At 42.3% G+C, this 21,590-nt stretch overlaps 1 protein-coding gene across 3 annotated transcripts; it reads right to left on the reverse strand.

Annotated features, from left to right (window-relative positions):
* Positions 1 to 18: 18 nt before the first annotated feature.
* On the reverse strand, positions 19 to 21,412 carry LOC138211744 (uncharacterized). Of its 3 annotated transcripts, none has more exons than XM_069171957.1 (2): positions 20,921 to 21,412; positions 19 to 2,524 (listed from the first exon to the last, which is right to left on the reverse strand). In XM_069171957.1, exon 2 carries the CDS (start codon positions 2,499 to 2,501, stop codon positions 2,376 to 2,378), a length of 126 nt encoding a protein of 41 aa, XP_069028058.1. In that variant the 5' UTR covers positions 2,502 to 2,524; positions 20,921 to 21,412; the 3' UTR covers positions 19 to 2,375. The 3 variants fall into 3 exon arrangements, with proteins under 3 accessions (XP_069028058.1, XP_069027994.1, XP_069028141.1); XM_069171893.1 differs by having other exon boundaries at positions 18,813 to 21,412; XM_069172040.1 differs by lacking the exon at positions 20,921 to 21,412 and adding an exon at positions 9,605 to 9,620.
* Between the last annotated feature and the right edge of the window lie 178 nt (positions 21,413 to 21,590).

The following is a 21,590-nucleotide window of genomic DNA, read 5'->3' on the forward strand; positions in this document are numbered from 1 at the left end:
CCCCACCACACTCCAAACGCCAACACCACATCCTACTATCCCTGAGTGCGTTTGCATGTGTGTGAGCAACATATCGTTGCCAATTCTAAGTCTTTCGTCATTACTGGAGAGAATATTCCTCTCATTAAAGACGTAAAATGGAGGGAGCATTAAACCATTGCAACGCCGACAGATCAGACTGTTCTTTTGGCTGCCACCCCCCACCACCACCACCACCACCACCATCCAAACACACAGATACTCATCCCCAGCCTCAGAAAGTTATCCACTGTATCCAATTAGCATGACTGCTTTGTCAAGCATTAGCCCCCCTCTTCCGTATCCAACTCTCACTCTCATTACCGTCTTTTTTTCTCTCTTCCTCTCCTGTCCTCCTCTTATGCTCTCGCTTTCTCATTACGGCTCCATCGTAACACAGTGAATCATAATAGGTGCTCTGCAGTGTGAAATGGCTTTAGCTTTGTATAATTTCGCTGCTTGTAGTGGGAGAATGACTAAACACACAATCTTTTCCATGCAGGCGCAGGCACACATCAACAGACACAATCAGGGCTGTACATTAATCTTGTCGTAAAGCAGCTTTTTGCCCGACTGAAGAAATCCATGATATCCAGAGTCGGAGAAGGAGAGAGAGGAGGCTAATCTATGGGAGCTGTCATGCAAGGCCATGTACTATCCACTGATAATAAACAGATGAATTCGACCAAGGAGAGAGTTTGAGGATAGATGTAAAAGATGGAAGACGGGGGGGGAAGATAGTGGAAGGAAACAGGGGAATGAGGTGGAAGGCCAAAAGGTAGACAAAGAGGAGAGAGAGAGAGAGAGAGAGAGAGGAAGGCAGAGGAGGGGGTGGGGGTGGGGAGTGTGAGTGGAGTGCGGCAAGGGCTGGAGATGGTGGCACCGAGGCGTATTCTAAGCCCTGAATGTAAATATGCGTGAGGGGATTATCACAGAGTGCCAGGCGGCGCTTTTGGGGCTTTGTTTCCGTGACACCGTGACGTTGGCTTTGTTTCCCTGACAGCAGACGTGTGTGTCTGTGTGTGTATGTCATTGTGTGTGTTTGTGTGTGACATCCAGGCATCTGCTTCCTGCTGGAAAAGGTTAATTACATCTCCACTGTCTGACAGGACGTGTCATGCATAATCACACATGCTAATGAGACCCGTGTCTTTGTCTTTGTGTCTGAATGTGCATTCTGGGAAGGCTGTACCACTGCAGCCGAGTAGATATCTTAACCACTTGTTTCGTCTTTGAAAGTCTATTGTTGCAGCCAAGAAGAAACAGAGGTGCACACACAAACACGCGCTTGCAGAGTGATACACTCGAACAGGTGACAGCTGCAAAGCGCACCGCGGTGGCATTTACCGACAGACACTCCATTCCCACCGGGGGGACATTAATCGATGAGTCTGTATCAGTATGTGTGTGTATTCGTGATTACTTGTCTGGTCATTAATAAGACAGAGATGATACGGCAACAGAGGAGAGATTCCAGACAAACCATGTTTCTCAGTCTGACCTATGACTCCCATCTTCACACTCCAGCTAAGCTGCTGATTGGACAGCTGCTTGCCTTTGGATGGAGCCTAGCTCAGCGTGAAAAGCCGAGACGGGCTCCAGCCCTTCATGGGTGACTGTGGAAATTACTGTACGCTTTCTCACTTGGCTGAAGTTTTCACTAAGGTGATCTGACATAAGCAGGTAGGTGAGGAGGTGCAGAGCTCCACCAAACTTTGGTTCCAATACAGCCTCCCCAGGGGAGCTTCGATGAAGGTGGAGATGGGAGAGATGGGTTGTCGCTGAGAAGTGTGACTAAGAGAAATAATGGATTTCTAGAGTCTTGTCTCTTCTTCACACATTGTACAGTACAACAGCTATGGCAAAAAAAAAATTGTCAAACAGATAAGAAATGTGTTGGGTTTTTTTTTAGAATCACATCAGCAAAAGCAAAGTTTTCCGTCAGCTGCCAAGAAGAAATTAGAGTGCTGCAGGGATGGGTAACGGGGATGAGTTCACAGGCTTTTATTTTCATCAATCTGATTCATCTTCAGGATTGTGTCTCTAGACAGCCTCGTGGTGGTTGAGTTGAAGCTGTTATAGAGATGAAAAAAAAGTCGAATTTGAAGTTTTAGTTATAGATACTACTGGAAAAGATACAATATCTGATTCAAAAAGGCCAAATTGATTCAGAATTTTCAAAAAAAAAAAAAAAAAAAGGCTGTGCATGCTAAAGCCCCTTTACCACCCCTGTTGTAATATCCCAGACATTATATCAAACAGTCTCTTCTGAGCAGCAGTAACTCGGGTTGCACATCCCAGTCTGTTAAAAGGATAAATCTCTGGTGAAGGTGAGGAGAGCTCAGCTTGCGCTGCTGTCACACCTCTGTCTCCTGATCCCTCCATTGCTCTACCTCCTCTTCCTCCACTTGCTCCCTTTTCTTCCTTTTCTGCCTGCGGCAAAATTCATTCAAGCCACAGAAGCAGGCGCACGTGAAGGGCATGGCCTATCTGATGCACTGTGAACCTGTGAGGGGAGACAGAGATGGGGAGATGGGGATGTTAAAACATTCCAAAACACTGCTATTGAGGAGTTTTCACCTAGAAGTCTTTTGAACACACCTGTGTGCAACAGTTATTGCCTATGTAGGATATTGTGTAGCTTTTATGTAGCAAGGTAGAAAGCAAGGATGTGGAAGTCGGTTCGGTGGATGGCCACATGAAATGTCAGACTCTCATGCGAAAGATATGGGGCCTGATTTACTAAAGGTTTGCGTGTGTACTGTAAATAACAAAAACAAATCACATGTACATAAGTATTCACAGCCTTTGCCATGACACTCAAAGTTGAGCTCAGGTGCATCCTGTTTCCACTGATCATCCTTGAGATGTTTCTACAACTTGATTGGAGTCCACCTGTGGTAAATTCAGTTGATTGGACATGATTTGGGAAGGCACACACCGTCTATATAAGGTCCCACAGTTGACAGTGCATGTCAGAGCACAAACCAAGCCATGAAGTCCAAGGAATTGTCTATAGACCTCCGAGACAGGATTGTATCGAGGCACAGATCTGGGGAAGGGTACAGAAAAATGTCTGCAGCATTGAAGGTCCCAATGAGCACAGTGATCTCTATCATCCGTAAATGGAAGAAGTTTGGAACCACCAGGACTCTTCCTAGAGTCGGCCGCCTGACCAAACTGAGCGATCGGGGGAGAAGGGCCTTCGTCAGGGAGGTGACCAAGAACCCGATGGTCACTCTGACAGAGCTCCAGCGTTGCTCTGTGAAGAGAGGAGAACCTTCCAGGAGGACAACCATCTCTGCAGCACTCCACCAAGCAGGCCTGTATGGTAGAGTGACCAGATGGAAGCCACTCCTCAGTAAAAGGCACATGACAGCCTGCCTGGAGTTTGCCAAAAGGCTGAAAGACTCTCAGACCATGAGAAACAAAATTCTCTGGTCTGATGAAACAAAGATTGAACTCTTTGGCCTGAATGCCAAGCGTCATGTCTGGAGGAAACCAGGCACCGCTCATCACCTGACCAATACCATCTCTACGGTGAAGCAAGGTGCACCAACGCTCCCCATCCAACCTGATGGAGCTTGAGAGGCCCTGCAAAGAAGAATGGGAGAAACTGTCCAAAAATAGGTGCCAAGCTTGTAGCATCATACTCAAAAAGACTTGAGGCTGTAATTGCTGCCAAAGGTGCTTCAACAAAGTATTGAGCAAAGGCTGTGAATACTTATGTACGCGTTATATTTTTGTTCATTATTTTTAATAGATTTGCAAAAGTTTTAAACAAACTTTTTTCACTTTGTCATTATGGGCCATTGTGTGTAGAAATTTGAGGAAAAAAATGAATTTAATCCATTTTGAAATAAGGCTGTAACATAACAAAATGTAGAAAAAGTGAAGTGTTGTGAATACTTTCCGGATGCACTGTAGGCTGCATACTGTTCCCTTCCTCTCACGAGGGACCGAATGACACTAATTCACCTGCCTATCACAGAAAGAGCTGCACCTGCTGCTCAGTGTTTGATAGAGGCATTTTTTTAGAGGCTAAATTGCCGACATTTTATTATTAAGCCTTTTTTTTCTTTTTTTCTTTTTTTCCCCATGGCATAGACTTTCTTACTGATAATGTCCCATATAGCATTTTGTTCTTGATATATTTATATTTCTTAATTTCAATGGGATTAGATTTCCTTTTGAAGTCGCTCTGTTTTCCATTGCTGGAATCACTTTAACACATGCAAATCCCTCATTTAAATACAGTGATTTGCACCTGATATCAGTGACGCAAATACTCTTAGTAAATCACCCACAAAACGGGTGCAAAATCGGAAAAAAAAAAACATGAAATTTAGTACCTTTTATTTGAGATCTTAGTAAATCAGGCCCATATTATCGAATTAATTAGATCGCAATTAATGTTTGCTTTTTTTTTTTTTTTTTTAAATAAACTGTAACCACAATCTTTCTCTAACCTCCAGTGGTTTAGTATCTGTGAATTTTCCGCACCAATAAAGAAAAGGCCGGACTATTGCTGTATTTTATTCCCCCGCTCTCTGTCCCCACTTTTGTTTTCGACATTGTACCAGCTGAAAGAAATTTGCGCACACACACACACACACACACACACACGTAAAGATTGGCATGGCAGTCTATTGAGCCATGTCACTCAACAAGGATAAAAACTCCTTTACCATCACATTTTTCACCACATCCATATGATTTCAACTACTCCCTCTCTCTCCCTCTGTGTCTCTACCTCTAAAACTCACAAAACTACCAACGTTAACATTTTTTCACTAGCATGCTAGCAGCCAATCACAAATGATTGCTGAGATTAGGAGATGTGAGGTGAAACTGAGAGCTTCATTAAATACCAACCTGAGTCAGCAGCACTCTGGCTGGGGAGTGAGTGTGTGTGTGTGTGTGTGTGTGGCTTTAGGGATTGATGCGAGCTTCAACCTGTCTCATATGGGGGCAATTAGCTGAGCCAGACTCCAGGCTGCCTGCAAGCAGAGACAAAAACGCCTCGGGCCATGCAGTGTGTGTGTGTGTGTGTGTGTGCATGTACATATATGCTATTAAACCTCCATGTGCTCTGCCTTTATCGCCCCTCCGCCATTTCATATATCCATCTAATCCTCGTCTGTAGATCTCCCACTCTGTACCCAATGGCTTTAGACCCTATGTGACAGGCCAGAGAAAATCACATAGGAATAGAAAGCCATAAAACACAGCAGTGAGCCAGTCACGCTGGTAGCAGGAGTAAACTTTTATATCCACCCAAGGATTCATGTGTGTCAGTAATCGTGTGCAGCTCTTTCACGTCATGCCTTTAACACCCTTGCCTTGTCTGACAGCTTACAAGGCCCTGCAGAGGATTTACAACAGTGTTGAGACACCTATCTCCATTGTGTACCCTTCTTGTCTCCCATGTATGCTCCAATCCCTCAACTCTTGTCTTTCAATCTCTCCTTCCACTCACTCACAAACTCTTCGCTTCTTCTTCTTCTTCTTCTCCTCCCCCACCCCTACCGCTCGCTGACTCTCCATCCTCAGCCACACTGCCAACCATCAGAGTCATTGTCTTGTTTTGGCAGTGTGTAATTTCTAGGGGTTCTTTCACGGGCGAGCACAGAGATGAGACAGATGAAAACACAGCCTGCAGACCCTCTGAATTATTAACTGGCTAAAAATGGATGAGTCAACGTTAACAGAAAGAGAGGGAGGAAAAGCAGCCCACGTGCATCCACAAATACACACATAAATGAACAGCCACAGGCTCAAGTACAGAATGGCTACATGCATGAACCAACCGTTATGGGATCCAAGCTTGGGTTAGACCAATATTTTTTATTAGCGATACTGACTGCGGAAAAAGGATATCTACAGTGGAGTTAAATATACTCTGATAAAAGTTCCATTTATAAATTAATGAAATAATATATTGAAATAAGTAAATATGATGATTAATTGGCTGAGTCAGCTCTGACAGGCAGTAACTCCAGCAATTAATGCACTGGTGGATTATATTAAACAGAGAGTTTAATACCATCCCCCAACAATGTATTAACTAATCATTTTTACATGAACTTATTAATATACGAACATAAGTTTGAATAGAAAGTTTCACAACTCAAGAAAGCGACTACACCTACTATTTCATACTAGCAGCGAATGCCAAAGTCTGGGATATTTTAGATGACAAGTGAACAGTTCATTTTTATAGTCAGCTTGTTGGATGTGGAGGCAATGGGCAGGTGTAAAAACCAAAACAAGTTTGACAAAAAACAACTTGTTTTGGCCACACGACTGGCTCGGAGCATCTGTGAACAAGCAAGGTTTGTGGTGTACCTACTAACAAGGGTCCAAGTAGGGGCAAATCATGAAGCTGCGACAGTGTTTGGGGTGTGCTGGGAAACATCTGAACCAGTGCAGCTGCAATCTATAATTTACAGGAATTATAGCATCTGCTGCCAGCATCTTGGTGCTCAGTACCACAGGGCACCTTCGGAGGTTATCTAGAGTTCTTTCTCTTGCAATTCAGAGCAGTGAGGTTGTTCACAATGTTTTGGCTCGTCAGAGCAGTTCGCTTGATTATGGATTTATCTTCAGGCCATAAAGAAATTAAAAATAAATATTTCAGCTTTACAAAATTGACTATATACTTATACTTACTATGTTAGCCAACACTCTTTGCGATCTACGTAAACGCATTACATTTGTTGTGTTTCATGCATTCAAATGGTTTACTTTACAGGAGTGCACTTTAACGCACACTGTAACACTGTATCAACCATGAAAACCCTAATGGCGTCTGCAAACTACGAAACACATTTGACTTTCATGATGGTAACTTTGTCAGATGAGAACATAATAGAGTCACAATGTTGCTGAAATGTGGCCAAGGGACACCATTTTGGCTTGCAATTTTTTAAAACTTGTACTGAGCTGATCAGTAAAGGATCAATTTTGACTCCTAATAATCATTATCATTTGTATGACACCCCAAGACTGTCAGGTCGGGGCACGAGTGGGCGATATATTTTAAAGTTGGCTCTCATCATAGCACAAACCTTTTTGACAATCGTATCTGAACATAAAACATAAGGCCGCAGTCACTAGCAAGTTAGCATAGTTTAACATAAAGTCTGAAAACAGTGAAGGAGTTAGCTTGGCTCTGTCTAATACTAACAAAAATTGCCTTCAAGCACCTCTAAAGAAAAGTAATTAACACGTTTTACCTTGATTGTTTAAAATGTAAAAAATTACCATTTGCCTTTTTACAGGTGGTTGTGTATCAGACCTAAAGATGTCACAATACCAAAAAAATTGGGAGTAGGTACCGGTACCGTTCGAATTCGACACACAATGTGCTAACACTAACAAGCAAACAAAAATAAGTTTTGACAGACGGAACAGAAAAGACTGTAACTTCTAACTTCACAAGCAGCGCCCAGCTCCTATTATGAGTGATAAACACGCTCGCCGATACAACCTCACATTAGCCTTTGGGGACGTTAGCAGTTCTACAACAGATGCAGCTGTCACTTTACTAACAATATCGTTACCATTACAGGAAACGAACATTTCGACAGGTTGTTAATGTGATGGTTATAGATCAGAATCAGAATCAGCTTTATTGGCCAGGTATGTTAACACATACAAGGAATTTGACTCCGGTTGTAACTTGAGCTCTCAGTGTGCAAAAAAAAACAGACAGACATAAACAGACATATAAAACATAAATAGACGTATATACAGCTATGAAAAAATACATACATACATACATATATACACCTGAAACAACGGTGCAATTGCACCTAGTGCAAATGATGCTGATGGAGTTGGGTGTAGCGCAAAAAGGTCCAGTCATATTTAACATATTAAGTGTTTAAGAGCGACGGCCTGCGGATAAAAACTGTCCTTGTTCTTGGTGGTTTTGGCGCACAGTGCTCTGTAGCGCCTACCAGAGGGGAGGAGCTGGAACAGCGGGTGTCCAGGGCAGAGATGCCACCGGCCTGTTTCCTGACTTTCGATGTGTATAAGTCCTGAATGGAGGGCAGATCGTCATATATATGATGGAATACTGTGTACAGATCCAGATGTCTGTCTTTGATCTGCACAGATAAGTTGAAGGTTGTTCCTCCTTTCCTTCAAAATGCTCTGTGACAGTTTGCAAACTGGCTTTTGGTCTTCTAAAACTTGCGCCATAGAAAAACTCGAGGTATCAGAACTGGTGACATCCATGTATATATTTATTTTATCTAATTTCAATGATAAACTAAGCTCATCAGCTGTTGTCTGCCGCCTGATATTTTCCACACAGAGTAGGAACTCTGCAAATTACTGCTCAAGAAGTGCGGGCAAAAGCACACGTTCAGTATTTAAGGTCACTAATAACTAAACAAAAATACAATATCAAGAAATTTCCTCTGTATTTGGTGAAAAAAAAGAGTTGCTTTGCATTTTGGAGGGGAATTCCTTTTTTTCAAGAGGCTGCTCTAGCAACGGGCATGGGGATGGGAAGGTCAGAGGGCTGGAAAGACATGCAGAGATAAGAAGAAATGAGGGATCAAGGGAGCAGGGTTTGAGAATAAAGCAAGATGGGCACTCAGAGATTGTATGAAGCAAGTAGGATTAATGTCAAAGTCAACCATCCTGGTTTTAATCCATCTTTGTTAACCTCTTCCCTGTAAAAATTCACTCCTTGTATGTGATTGCATATATTTATATATGTGTGTGTGTGTGTTTATCCATGTCTGTGTAAGCTGATTTGTGTCTTATCGAGATCCTCTGTGGAAACAGACAATGTGGTTTATTTGTTATCTTCTTGTTTAGACGAGATAAGGCGATCAGTATTTGCAAGAGCGTTTGCAAGCGTATGAGTGAATGCATGTATGTGTGTGCACTTGTGTGTGTGTGTGTGTGTGTGTGTGTGTGTGTGTGTGTGTGTGTGTGTGTGTGTGTGTGTGTGTGTGTGTGTGTGTGTGTGTGTGTGTGTGTGTCTGTCTGTCTGCAAAAAGGATAGATAAGCCAAGTGTTGGTCCTTTGAGTATGAATGACAGAATCCTTATGCTGATCCCAATGGTCAACAGCCCAGAGACGTTCCACGGAAAGCTTATTAGACCTTTATCTATTATTAATACAGAGCCAGCCTTTGGACATGCACGGGCGCGCACACACACACACACACACACACACACACATACACACACACACACACACACACACACACACACACACACACACACACACACACATTCATACATGTATGTGAGTGTGATTCCTGCTGACATGTGCTTGACTTCTTATTGAATTTAAGTAGCCACTGAGAAACCCCCGTCTAGAACATTTCCCATCAAGCACTCTGTACACGTTGTAACTGGTGGATAAACCAGAAGTTTTACTCTAAAACAGCCTCAGATATCCCTTATCCCTAAGTGTTCTATTTCATGTACAGCTATTCTGGGTCATTAAATACAGCGGTTTCACTTTAGAGGAGGTATATTATAGCTCACAGCATTCACACGTTACGTTTTCAGAAGCAGAACAGCTCATAAAAAAATGAGAAAAGCCTTGTTTTACTTACATCTTGTATCTCTTACAATCAGCGGCAATCCTGCAGTCCTTTCTAGTTCCCTCCTCTCTTTCATTTTGTTACCGCAGATGAACTATTTCGCTCTCGGATCAAGTTAAACACATAGATTGTCTCCTGCCCTCTTTCCGGTCTCCTTATCCGTCTTTTCTTGGTGTTAAGCCCGAACCCCTGTTCTACCCTTTCTGTACCATCACTGAACCTAGTGTGGCTGCTGCATTCCTGCACTTGTTTTTGGGACCTGCACAAAGCTTTTACCTGTATCGGTTGCATTCCCCTCCACCCGCTCTCAGTTCATTCTCCCCTCCTATTCTCTCTTTCTCTTCTCTTTCTTCCTGTCTCTTGCTCCCTTGTCCAACACAAAATGCCCTCTGTCTGGTGCCCAGGTAAAAATTCCCACCCACCAACACCCCTCAAACCGAGATAAGCGAGAGGGCTGACAAAGCCGTGGAAACTGTTTCTGTTTTTCCAGTACAAAGACCCCAGTCTGAAGGTGGGATGAAGTGGGACGGAGAGATGCATATATGGCGAGAAAGAAGAAAAACTGGTGTGTTTTTAAAGAAGGTGAACCAGGTACATAGGAGACTGAATGATGTCCTGTTAGGGTTAGGTATTTAAAGTATATTTGTGTCTACAGGTACACTAGTGCATTGGAGTCTCAGTTTGCCCTCATGGCTAACTGTCTCCCAGGCCCAGTGAACAAAGAGTCCATTGACTCCTTAACACACTGCAGCTTTCTCTCTTCTCCACAGGGCACTGCTTTGTGCTTGTCCCCATCCCCCCATCCCCCTCACCCCCCCACACACACACACACACACACACACACACACACACACACACACACACACACACACACACACACACACACACACCTCCACCGGCTCCTTGATCTATCCACCCTATCCCCAAAACGGCTCCATACTGCTCACCTATGATTCAAAACTTTGTTATTAAAGGTCACTTTAATAAAGAGGTAAAAAAAAATGGGGTGAGATAATTCCACTACTTCCCACTGCTGATGCTTGCTAATTTATTTGAATCTAGAGGAAGTTACTTAAAACTTGGGGAGGGGATGTGCCTTTTTATGGATAATACATTAGTTATAGAGACTTATAAAATCCAGCAACTGCTTTAGAAACAAATGAAACTACCTGGTAAACTGAAAATTGTAATTTCTTGGAAACACTATGATTTTAAGGCTTAATATTATACTAAATAAGATTACATTATTATTTTAATTATTTGATATTCTCTAATGTGTGAAACCACTTCCACCACACCAGAAAAGCCTTTTTTTATATGATGACAGGCTTGCCGCCTCAACTACAAGCACGGCTGTTCATAACAAATCAAAACACACTATTCTGCCTTCAACGTGACTCGATAACACTTTGCACCAATCAGATGGTTTTTGGCTTATGCTGGCCTGAAAGAAGAATTCTGGTTTATTTCAAATCCACCTTATTTCCAATTAATGTGGCTATTGTGGCTCTGAGTTCCATGCTAACTTTACACTCCCTAGTGCTGTTGTAGGGATTCGGGAAAACAAGGAGGAGCACAAAACAGCATGTGAACGTTGTATATATAAGGGTGACGAGTGCAAGCTCCCTGCAGCTTTCGGAGAAACAGATTTTAACATGATGAATTTGTTTTTAAGTCTTAATGAATGTAAGCACAGAATTTAGACACCTGGGAAAGCCGTGGATTTTCATCCAGGGATTCTTGCTGTTTGATCTGAACCCTCTGCACATTGATGTTCGCATAACGGTTTGTTTAGATGTTTGAGGTCGAGTTTCTAGATAATCAACAGCTAAATATAATGCCAGAATACCCTGTAAACCAAAGCCTGTTAATGGATGGATGAGAAGTAATCTCAAGTGTGAAACTACAACAAATGAACTTGTAGCTTTGATAAACATTGCTGTCCAGTAGATGGAGTAGAACGTTCAGCTCTCCATACAGGAAGGACAAGCTTACAATGAGTAAAAAGTCATTTTAAGTGCTCGTTTTGCAATGACCTCTCTACCACTGAAAGCTATCCAGAGCTTTATTCTAATTTCTGTGTTTACGGTAGGCCATACTCAAGAATGACGTTTAAAATGTTTCATGTACAAACGATATTGTTTGGAAAGCTGCAGGGACCTCACGCTAGTCGCCCCGACATGTGATTTGCTCACTGTTTTGTGCAACTTGTCATTTCACCATAAGTGGATAGTGTAGATTTTGCATGACCCACAGGCAAAGCTGCCATATTAATAAAAAAAAATACATCAGGTTTAAAATAAACCAGAACAATCTGAAATGTGATTGTGCCTACTATCAGAAACAATACAATTTACCTGTTACGCCACAAAAAAAAAATCCTTCTTAACTTCCCTGATATTGCTGTCTCTGTGATACTCTGTTTGCCTTTGTAGATATCTCTCTCGATCCATTTGGGAGCAACACCGCTCCTATATACAACCACCGAGGTGCTACCGAGGCTGTGAGAGGTATGTTAATTATAACCTCCAGGTTCCCAACAGGGAATAAGGCTTATTGAGTCCGATGCAGAAACAGGGAGATTACGAGGTCTAAGTAGCACTACAGCTGCCTGGCCAAGCACTGAGCACCTCTGCAAAGTTATGAATATGCTGAATAATACGGCTGTAATTTATTGGCAGGAGCCTTTGTGGAGCTTTGAGTGTGTGAGTGTGTGTGTGTGTGTGTGTGTGAGAGAGAGAGAGAGAGTGTGACAGACAGACACTGAGAGAGTGTTTGTGTATGTGTGCTGCAGTCGAGAGATTTCTCGCCTCAGCTGGCTGGACAGATTACCTGAAAATGAGGAAAGAAAAAAAACAAAACAGAAAACAGGACAAAAAGGTCACAGTGATACTCAAACACGTTGGGTGAGAGAAGCAGAGAAAAGGACAGATAAAGAAACAGAATGCAGAGAAAACAATCGTAGACTAATGAGGGAAGATACTCAGCCAGGCTTCGTTGTATTGAAACAGGTGTATCTTCTTATAATATTCACATATATCACTTTTCACTGTAATCTCTCCTACGACCACTTCTTACAGCAAAGACACTATTTCTTTAAAAAAAAAAAAAAAAAAAAAAAAAAAAAAAAATGAATGGCAAGCTAAGGCTCTGGGGGTCTCGGCTGGCAAAATTATGAGGGTAGACGTGGTAACCTCGCAAAAAGACACATCACGGAAAATCCAAAATACAGATTTTGTTTAAAAAATATATATATATTTTGCCTTTGCCATTGAGTGTTTTTTTTCTATCCAGCTTGCTTTTTCATTCCAAACAGCCAATGCACTGACTGTACAGGTTTTAGCTGTAGCTAGCTAGCAACGCATGCACTGACTGTTTGTGAGTATGTGTGTTTGTGCAATTATTTTCCTTCTTAACTGCAATAAAGTGTCAATAATAAAAAAAAAAAAATATATTGTTTGCCTCAATTTGCACTGGTCAGAACTAGTGGGGGGATTGATAAATATCAGTCCCCCCAGGAAATCGCGATCTTGCAATTGCAATAAATAACGCAAATTCAAGCAATCTCTGCAATAGCAATTTTGCAAAAATGTCCTCAACAGAGGCTGTGGTAAAAGTATTACTGCATAAATTATCCTTTAAAACAAAACTCGCTTTATTAACAAAACAACTCCTCATTTACAATCGTTGAGGCTCTGCTTCCTTTTCAGCAAAGCCAACTGTATCGGCCAAGCGGAAAAAACGGAAGTGACGGGGTTTGTAGGAAATGAGGAATACTGTGTGTGAAATAAATGTTGTACACACTTAAAGTTGTAAGAGACTGCACTTGGTTTTAATGCATACATACTGTAGGCCTATGTGGTGAATTAATGTTAAGTAAACAGCATTTAAAGCTGTTATTTTGACAGCATATGTAGCTTTATATTTTGTAATGCAGTCACGGACTGTCTTTTCTGTCAACCTGTCGCTTTTATGCCTTGTTTGTAACTTATAGCCCCATAGGGACTATAAGTTCAAACTATAAGTTCAAACTATAAGTTCAAAAAATATACAAAATACGGTTACTTTTTATCAGGTAGTGCTAAAAAAAAAACAAAAAAAACTCGTTTTTTTTTTTTTGTCTCCACTTGCAATTTTTCTAAAGCCCATAATTTGACCATAACGAACTCACCTGCAAGCTGCACAAATGGCATTGCAATTTTTGAGAAAGTCAAAAGCAGCATTTTTGATCGCAAAAATCACATAAAAAAAAAAAAAAAAAAAAAAAAAAATCCCGGACAGACTGAAGAGTAAACCAGGGGTTGAGAAGGAGGGGGAGAAAACAGAGTCAGTAAGAGATAGAGAGAGCGCACCCTGCCCCAGATAGCTGCCTGTAAGCCGCTCACAATGCAAGCATAGCAATGGGCCGTGTGAGGCGAGCACATGAGAGGAGATGAGAGCAGGGAGATGGGCATAGGAAAAAAAAAAAAAGAAATAGGGGACGGTCAGGCCAGAGAAAGGATTAGCGATCAAAGAAAGCTAGCGGCCATCCTGATACACCCGCACCCACACACATGGCAGACATTCACAGAGCGAAGGACGGACTGAGGGAGATTAAAGTTTTGTTATATTTCCATGGGGGTTGATCATTTACCTTCCTCCATCCCATTTGCACATTAGCTGTGAGAATGAGCATGTTATACGTAAATCTATTTGCGTTAGCCCTGGTGGAAATGTTAAGAGGACAAGCACACACACGCGCGCGCGCACGCGCACACGCGCACACGCACACACACACACACACACACACACACAATGATTGATTATAGTGCTGTAATGAGAATATATGGCCGTCTATCTCTCTCTCTCTAATTGGTTCCATAGCCTTTTCCCTGGAGTGTTTTAGAAAACATAAAGAAAAAAAAAAAACAATATGACCTAGAACTTTTTTCAGGCAAAAATTTAGTGGTGTAAACTTGATTTTGGATTTTTTTTTTTTTTTTTTTTTTTTTTTTTAATCCCTCCTCAGCCTCTGTCTTCTTCACTCTGCCGAGCAGCATGAAGACATAAACAACAGGCTGAAGATACCAATTACGCTGTCAAACGGCAGCACAACAATCTTCAGCCCTCCTCCACTTCCCAGAGGAGCGCTGGTAGGGGGGGTGGGGGGGGGGGGGTGAAAGAAGAAAACAATGATGGAACAAGCATGGGAAGTAAAAGCTTGTGCAGTGAGGAGGAGGAGGAGGAAAAAGAACAAAACTTTGCGAGAGCTCAAATTTAATCAGGGAATCCTCCTTCTCAATATCACCGCGCAGCGCACACTCACAAAGAAGTACACACACACACACACACACACACACACACACACACACACACACACAAACAGAAATACCACACATCTCCCCTGTCAGCGGCTTGACCACAAGCTGATCTCGGTTCTTGGTATTCTATCGCCCTCCCACCGGCTGACCCGATTGGCTAATGACGGCTCATTTATCTTGACGCAACACCTGCCGTGTCGACAAGGCGTGTTTGAAAGAGTGTGTGTTTCCAAGAGTCTACATGTGCGAGCTCAAACACACGCTCACACATACACGCCGCGTATCTGATCCCTGCTAAACTAGCTTTGTTCACACGAGTGCTGCATTTACTGCAACAGCTTGCACACGTTGCTTTATCTCTGGGGGGATACTGGAAAGGAGAGTGAGGAGGATGGAGCTCAAGGGAGGAGGTGAAGAGTAAGAAAATGGAGACAATGACAAAAGAGGAAAAGAGGGTAGAAGAGAGAAACAGCAGGAAAGAGGGTGGAGAGGAGGAAGGAGGAAAGAAGGAAGGGAAAGTAGCAAGGACAAAAACAGATCAACGAGGAGAGTAAAATGAGGATGGGTGAAAAAAGAAAAACGAAAAGGAGATAAAAGAGGGGAATAAAAAATAAATTAAAAAAAGGAGAGAATAGAGGAGGGTCAAGTTCAAATGAAAGGGAGAGGGATTGATTGTTTTATTCACTCACCACGAATGCTTCTTTAATTACCACAGCTAAAATCACTGGCCGAGTGTGGTCACTGCGCGCGCGCGTGTGTGTGTGTGTGTGTGTGTGTGTGTGTGTGCGTGCGTGCGTGCGTGCGTGCATGTGTGTAGGCCTCCAGTATGTGTAATACTCAGCAACCATTAATTATCTAGTAGGCAGAATAATTGAAGACGGCCAAAGCAAGCCAAGCAATTCTGACGATGCAGCATAATCCCAGCATTCATGAATTCCCCTGTTAAAATTCTATATATTACTTTCCCTTTTTTGAGTTCTTCCACTTTACATCTGCAGCATGACCTCTGCAATTACTTTTTTTGTTGTTGTTGGTTTTTTTTTGTACTAACATTTGCACAATAATGGTGCTCTCATAGAACCTAATTCTTATTAGAAGCACTTGTATCAAACTAAGAACTAAACATGTTAGACAGGACATTACAACAAATGAATAACTTTCTAAGATTAGATTTATGTCAAAGTTTCACAGAACGTGAAGACACCCATTATGCATAATTAAACTATATTCCACCAAACTAAGTATTCCTAATTATGAAGTAGCTATATTGACTGAATGAGTGTTCATATTGGAATTTGGTGTAATTTTCAATGATAGAGGCTTTGCACAAATTTTGCTGGGGGGAATCATCGTTGTTGCAATAACAAATTCAGATTTATGAAGTGAAATTTTGTTCTACTTTTTTTAGAGCCCCTAATAATTATAGTCCAAATAATATGGCATGAACACAAGAACAATCACGGGTAGAAAAACAAAACCCAATTCCAGTAAATTGTAGTTTTCCATTCAGGTAAGGTTTAAGTTTAAGTTACTAAAACCACTTGTATCACAAGTATCTTGGGTCGTTGAAAGAAATATTTGTTGGATTTTGGTAAAAAAAAAAAAAAAAAAAAAATGCAGTCTCGACGTACCATTACAAAGCTTGTTCAGCTTTTTATTGGCATTATAAAACCATCACACTACTTCTGCCTTTTCTCATGAAAAAAACAAGCGTTTCATTGTGGACAAAATGTGAACATGGATTGTTTTACATGCTGAGAGACTCTTTACTTTTGATATTTTTTTTTAGCCTATCTGGATCTTTAAAAAGAAGAATGTAATCCTCAAGTTAAATTATGTCTTACTTCAATCTTTGTTTAATTCCAATTTTGTTCCCAAACTTCACCCCTTTGATTTTCCCTCTTTTTTCCACAAGTGTAGCTGTGTAGTTTCTCCAGAAAATTGACTTTTCTGGAAAACTATACTTGCTTTATAAATAATTTTTTTGGGACATTTATAATTTCATTACAGCAATCACCTTGCATGACATGACTTACTCGTCTACTGCTCCTCCTCCTCTCGTTCCTCACTATAGACGCAGGAGGGTTTGGAATGTATTTAGTCTTCTTTTATTCTTCGCTTGTCAGCTCATTATCAAAAACAAAACAACAACAAAAAAGAGGAGAGTGAAGAAGAAAAGGGCAGTTTGTTTGGGACGACAGGGGTAGGGGTTGGAAGTAGAGGATGAGGGAGTCCTGATATAATGTTCATCCTGACAGTGGGTAGACATTGGAGGCTTCACCCGCCTCTATGCCCCTTAATCTTTTATTTTCTCACTCTAGCCAGGTGTTGCTTATCCAGCCTTCAGCACGTCTTATCCTACCCCTCCACCTCTGTCCTGCTTCATCTCCCATACCATCGTCAAAAACTCACAATTTGGCATATGAGCACACACACGCATTCAACCTGCTCCATCTTTCGTCCTCCTCCTCTTCCTTTCTGATATCCCTGTCTTGCCCTCCTTCTCTCTCGCTCTCTCTCTCTCTCTCGCCGGAGGCAGCCGGTGGGCTGTGACCTATCCTATCGCTACTCTCGAATCAGACCGCTCATACAGACACAACATGCAGACAGACAGGCAGGCAGATAGACAGATGGCCAGAAACTCACCAACTCCAGATCTATATCTTAACTCCGGTCTTAAGAGTCTTAATCCATCGGCAGCCAGCTACTGCAGCAGCCAAGACGCAGAACAGACAAATCCATGCAGCTTAAACTGTCAGAAATTTCAAAGTTCCAAGTTTCGATGAAGCAAATAAGCCATTTTGTTGTATCAGGACATATCTTTGTTTGTTTATTTGTATTAATATTTCATGGGTGTTGCTAAGAAAATGAACTAAAAAAACACCTCATTCTCCAATTACCATTTTCAACATCTCCAAAATTGAGATGCCCTTTTGTCCCTCCTATGTCCAGCATTGAGGCCAAAGTCAGTGCTGGGTTTGGCAAGAAAATCAGAGTAGCTATTCTACACCACCGCAGCATATTCACTTCGTGTAATTCCACTGGTAAATTTGCAGCTAATGTTTGAACTTTTTTTCTTTTCTTTTGGAGTCTCAAGTGGTGTAGCTGCTGTCCTGATTTTGAATTATATCTATTTCTGTTCGTCCTCCATCCCCGTCGGGAAATATTTAAATCTGCCATGGAATGTGTGTATGTGTGTGTATGTGTGTGTGTGTGTGTGTGTGTGCGTGTGTGCGTGCGTGCGTGTGTGTGTGCGTGTGTGTGAGAGAGAGTGTGTTTGTGACAGAGAAAGAGAGAGCAACAAACAATGAAGAAAACATGAAAGAAAAGATCACTGGTTGTGTGAAAACTCTATTAAGCACACAGCTTTTTGTAATTGCCTATGAGTTGGTATGTCAATTAAGTCGCACGACTCAAATCAGACAGAATGAGAAAAGGCAGCGGTAGAGAAAGAAATCAAGAGGCGTAAAAGTGGAGAAAACAAAAGGAAGGCAGGCTAATTGTGATCTACAGGGTAGTAAGACTCAATCCGTGGTCAGTAATTCATAAGCAGAGCACGTACACAGACTGAGCCAAGCGCACCCTCTGGCTACACACACACACACACACATACAAGCATCTCTACACACTCACTTGCTCACAATCACACCAGCAGAGCCACATTCTCAGCTCCATATCCAATCCTGGAGCTGTTCAAATGTTCACTGCCAGCACCTTTGACCCCTGTTAATGCAAACACACACACACACACACACAAACCATTGCAAACACACTTTTCACCACTGCAACTGTCTCCGCGATCAAAATTAGACAGCATCGCAAGAACTAAAAGACAGATCAAAATAGAGTGTAAAAAAAAAAAAAAAAAAAAAAAAAAAAAAAAAAGGTTATTGCTGAATAAGGAGACGACACACACTCACCTCAGGGAGGAACCACACGCTCTGCCGTGCTGCCGTGTAGAAATGACTGACTGCACCCGTGTCCGCAAACAGACACATATATGCACGTGCACACACACATCCCGTAGCGAGGTGTTATGTGTGAGGACAATGAGACTGGACTGGATGGAGCTAAAGCATCAGAGGTAGGAGGAGGAGAACAAGGAGGAGGAGGAGGAGGAGGAGGAGGAGGAGGAGGAGGAGGAGGAAAGAGCGAGGAGGGAGATGTGTGGTTGGGCAGGAAGGTGAAGAGGAGAGAGAGAGAGAGAGTGAATAATGAAACACAGTACAAGGAAAAAAAGAAATCGTTGAAAAAAAGAAAGGAAAACGTGAAAAGGGTCCCACTGAAGCAGAGTCCCTCTTGTTCAATTTGTGGTTTTATGAGGGTGTGTTAAGTGTGTGAGATGTGTTGAGGCGTCTAATTCGGTGTAAGTGTGTCTGTTGAGTGTGTGTAATGACTCTGAAAGGTCTCCCGTCTGTCCCCTTGAGACTTGGCACCCTTACTCAAAGCATAAAGTGTAGCGGGAGCAGCTTTACATCTCTTATAAATGTGTATCTGTAAGTGTATTTGTCTGTGTGTGTGTGTGTGTGTGTGTGTGTGTGTGTGTGTGTGTGTGTGTGTGTCTGTCTCCTACGCCATCAACTAGTCTTTAACCCACCGGCATCACAACACATCTTATGTCTCCTTGTCCCAGAAGCCTCCTCTTTGTCTTCTTCATCTCTCTCTCTTTATCTCCCTCTCTACAGGGAAAGTACCTCTGCCACTAATCTCTTAAAATGTCTCTCGGCCACTCGAGCTGCCACACTCTTTCTCTCTTTCTTTCGGTTGCTTCTCGCTCAGCAAAAAATGTACTCGGTAAAAAAAATAAAAAAATAAAAAAATCTGCATTATCTAATCACTTTTGTTCATAACTGAGTCCTTCAGACTGTATTCGGTAAACTAACAAGTTGATGTTCACAACTCCGAGCAAGACAGAAAGAGGAAGAAAATGTCTGTTGAACAAACCAATAATGAATTTACCTATTAATAATAATAATAATAATGATATATTGCCTGTGCCATTGAACTCTATCGTTGCCTACAAACTATTAAAACCACAACAATGATTTCTTCGCAGCTTTTTTTTTCAGCCCATTTTACCTATACACTTGTAAATCCTGTAAAACCTCACCGGACTATGGTATGTGCATTCATTCCAAGGCTGAAAATAATCCCCAATAAATGCACTATTTCCTGCTGTTTGAGTAAAAAAAAAAAAAACTAGTGTCCAGCTATTCAAGGAAATGATTCAGCCTTTTGTAAAAGTGAAACTATATACTTGGAGAGACAGAAGTTGGAAATGTAGATTAAACACCTGACCTTTTCTTCAAAGACTGTTCAAAAATGACTGAAGAAGTTTTTTTTTACAGTTTGTCCAGCACTCCCGTTTTAAATGCATACACAACCACACAGCCTGAGCTCCAGGTGTACGTGTGTATGTAAATGGATTTTCTTTTGTGTGTGTGTGTGTGTGTGTGTGTGTGTGTGTGTGTGTGTGTGTGTGTGTGTGTGTGTGTGTGTTTCAAGTGCCGTGCAGCCACAATCCTCTGGCTCAGCCACAGAAAAGCCAATCTCCACATCCAATTATTTGCTTCTCAGAGGCGGACAGATGGAGAAAGGGTGTAGGGTGTGTGTGTGTGTGTGGGTGGGGGGGGGGGGGCACGGAGAGCGAGATCGAGAGAGACAGAGTCAGAGTAAGAGTTACAGAGAGAGAGTGAGAGGGGGGGGGGGCTCTTTAAGGGTCTGCGCAGGGGGGAGGAGGGGGGGGGGGAATTAATTCGAATGAAAAAGAAACTGAGGGAATAGAAAGTCTCGTCTTCGCCTGAGTCCGGAGAATAGTTTTACAATTAGTCAAAGTCCCAAACAGAGCCTGTGGACACAACTCGGTGAGAAAGACAGAGCTAGAGAGACGGAGATCAAAAAACCCAAATGAAAATCGCCAAAAGGGACAGTGGACTTAAAGTCGTTAGAGACATTATTGGCAAGAGCATGTCGTATCTTTTTTTTTTTTTTTTTTTTTGTTCTTTCTTTTCATTTTGTGTGTCCGTACCCCCCCTGAGGCAAGCGCTGGCCGTCCTGTCTTCTTAATCCTGTTATTCTTGTACTCCTTTGCTTCTTCTTCTTCTTTTTCCCTCCTTCTTCCCTCCGCTGTGCGGGATATTCCATCAAAGAAGAGTCCGGCTCACGGTGGACGGAGGCATCGCTCTGCTCCAAACACACTCCAGCCTTCACTACGTTGTTTTCCTCTTTTCTCTGTTTTGTCTCTTCTTTCTTTTCTTTTTTTTTTTTTTTCGACCGGAGCATTTTTCTTTCTTCCCGGCAGCGGTGACACACAGCGTAGGGAGGTGCGGGGAGGGGGGGGGGGGGTGGATTGAGGACATTGAGGGGTGGAGAAAAAAAAAAAAAAAAAGACGAGGAGAGGACAAATAGATGAATAAATGAGAAACTGAAGGATGGAGAGGGGGAAGAGCAAGTGTAGGAAGGAGCGTCTAGTGGGGAATGACGGAAGGAGGCAGGTGGAATGGATGGTGACACATTGCGGAGGTGTGCGTGTGTGTGTGTGTGTGTGTGTGTGTGCGTGCGTGCGCGCGTGCGTGTGTGTGTGTGTCACAGCTCGTGGGCCGTCGTTCAAGCCGACACCACCCATGAGGAAGAGGTGGATCAGGAGGAGGAGGAGGAGGAGGGATAGGTGGACGGATATGGAGATAGGTGAATGGAAG

The sequence above is a fragment of the Embiotoca jacksoni genome, unplaced genomic scaffold (assembly GCF_022577435.1).
Source record: "Embiotoca jacksoni isolate LCO1_2020_lvr unplaced genomic scaffold, fEmbJac1.0.p SCAF_1, whole genome shotgun sequence".
NCBI classification, from domain to species: Eukaryota; Metazoa; Chordata; class Actinopteri; family Embiotocidae; genus Embiotoca; species Embiotoca jacksoni.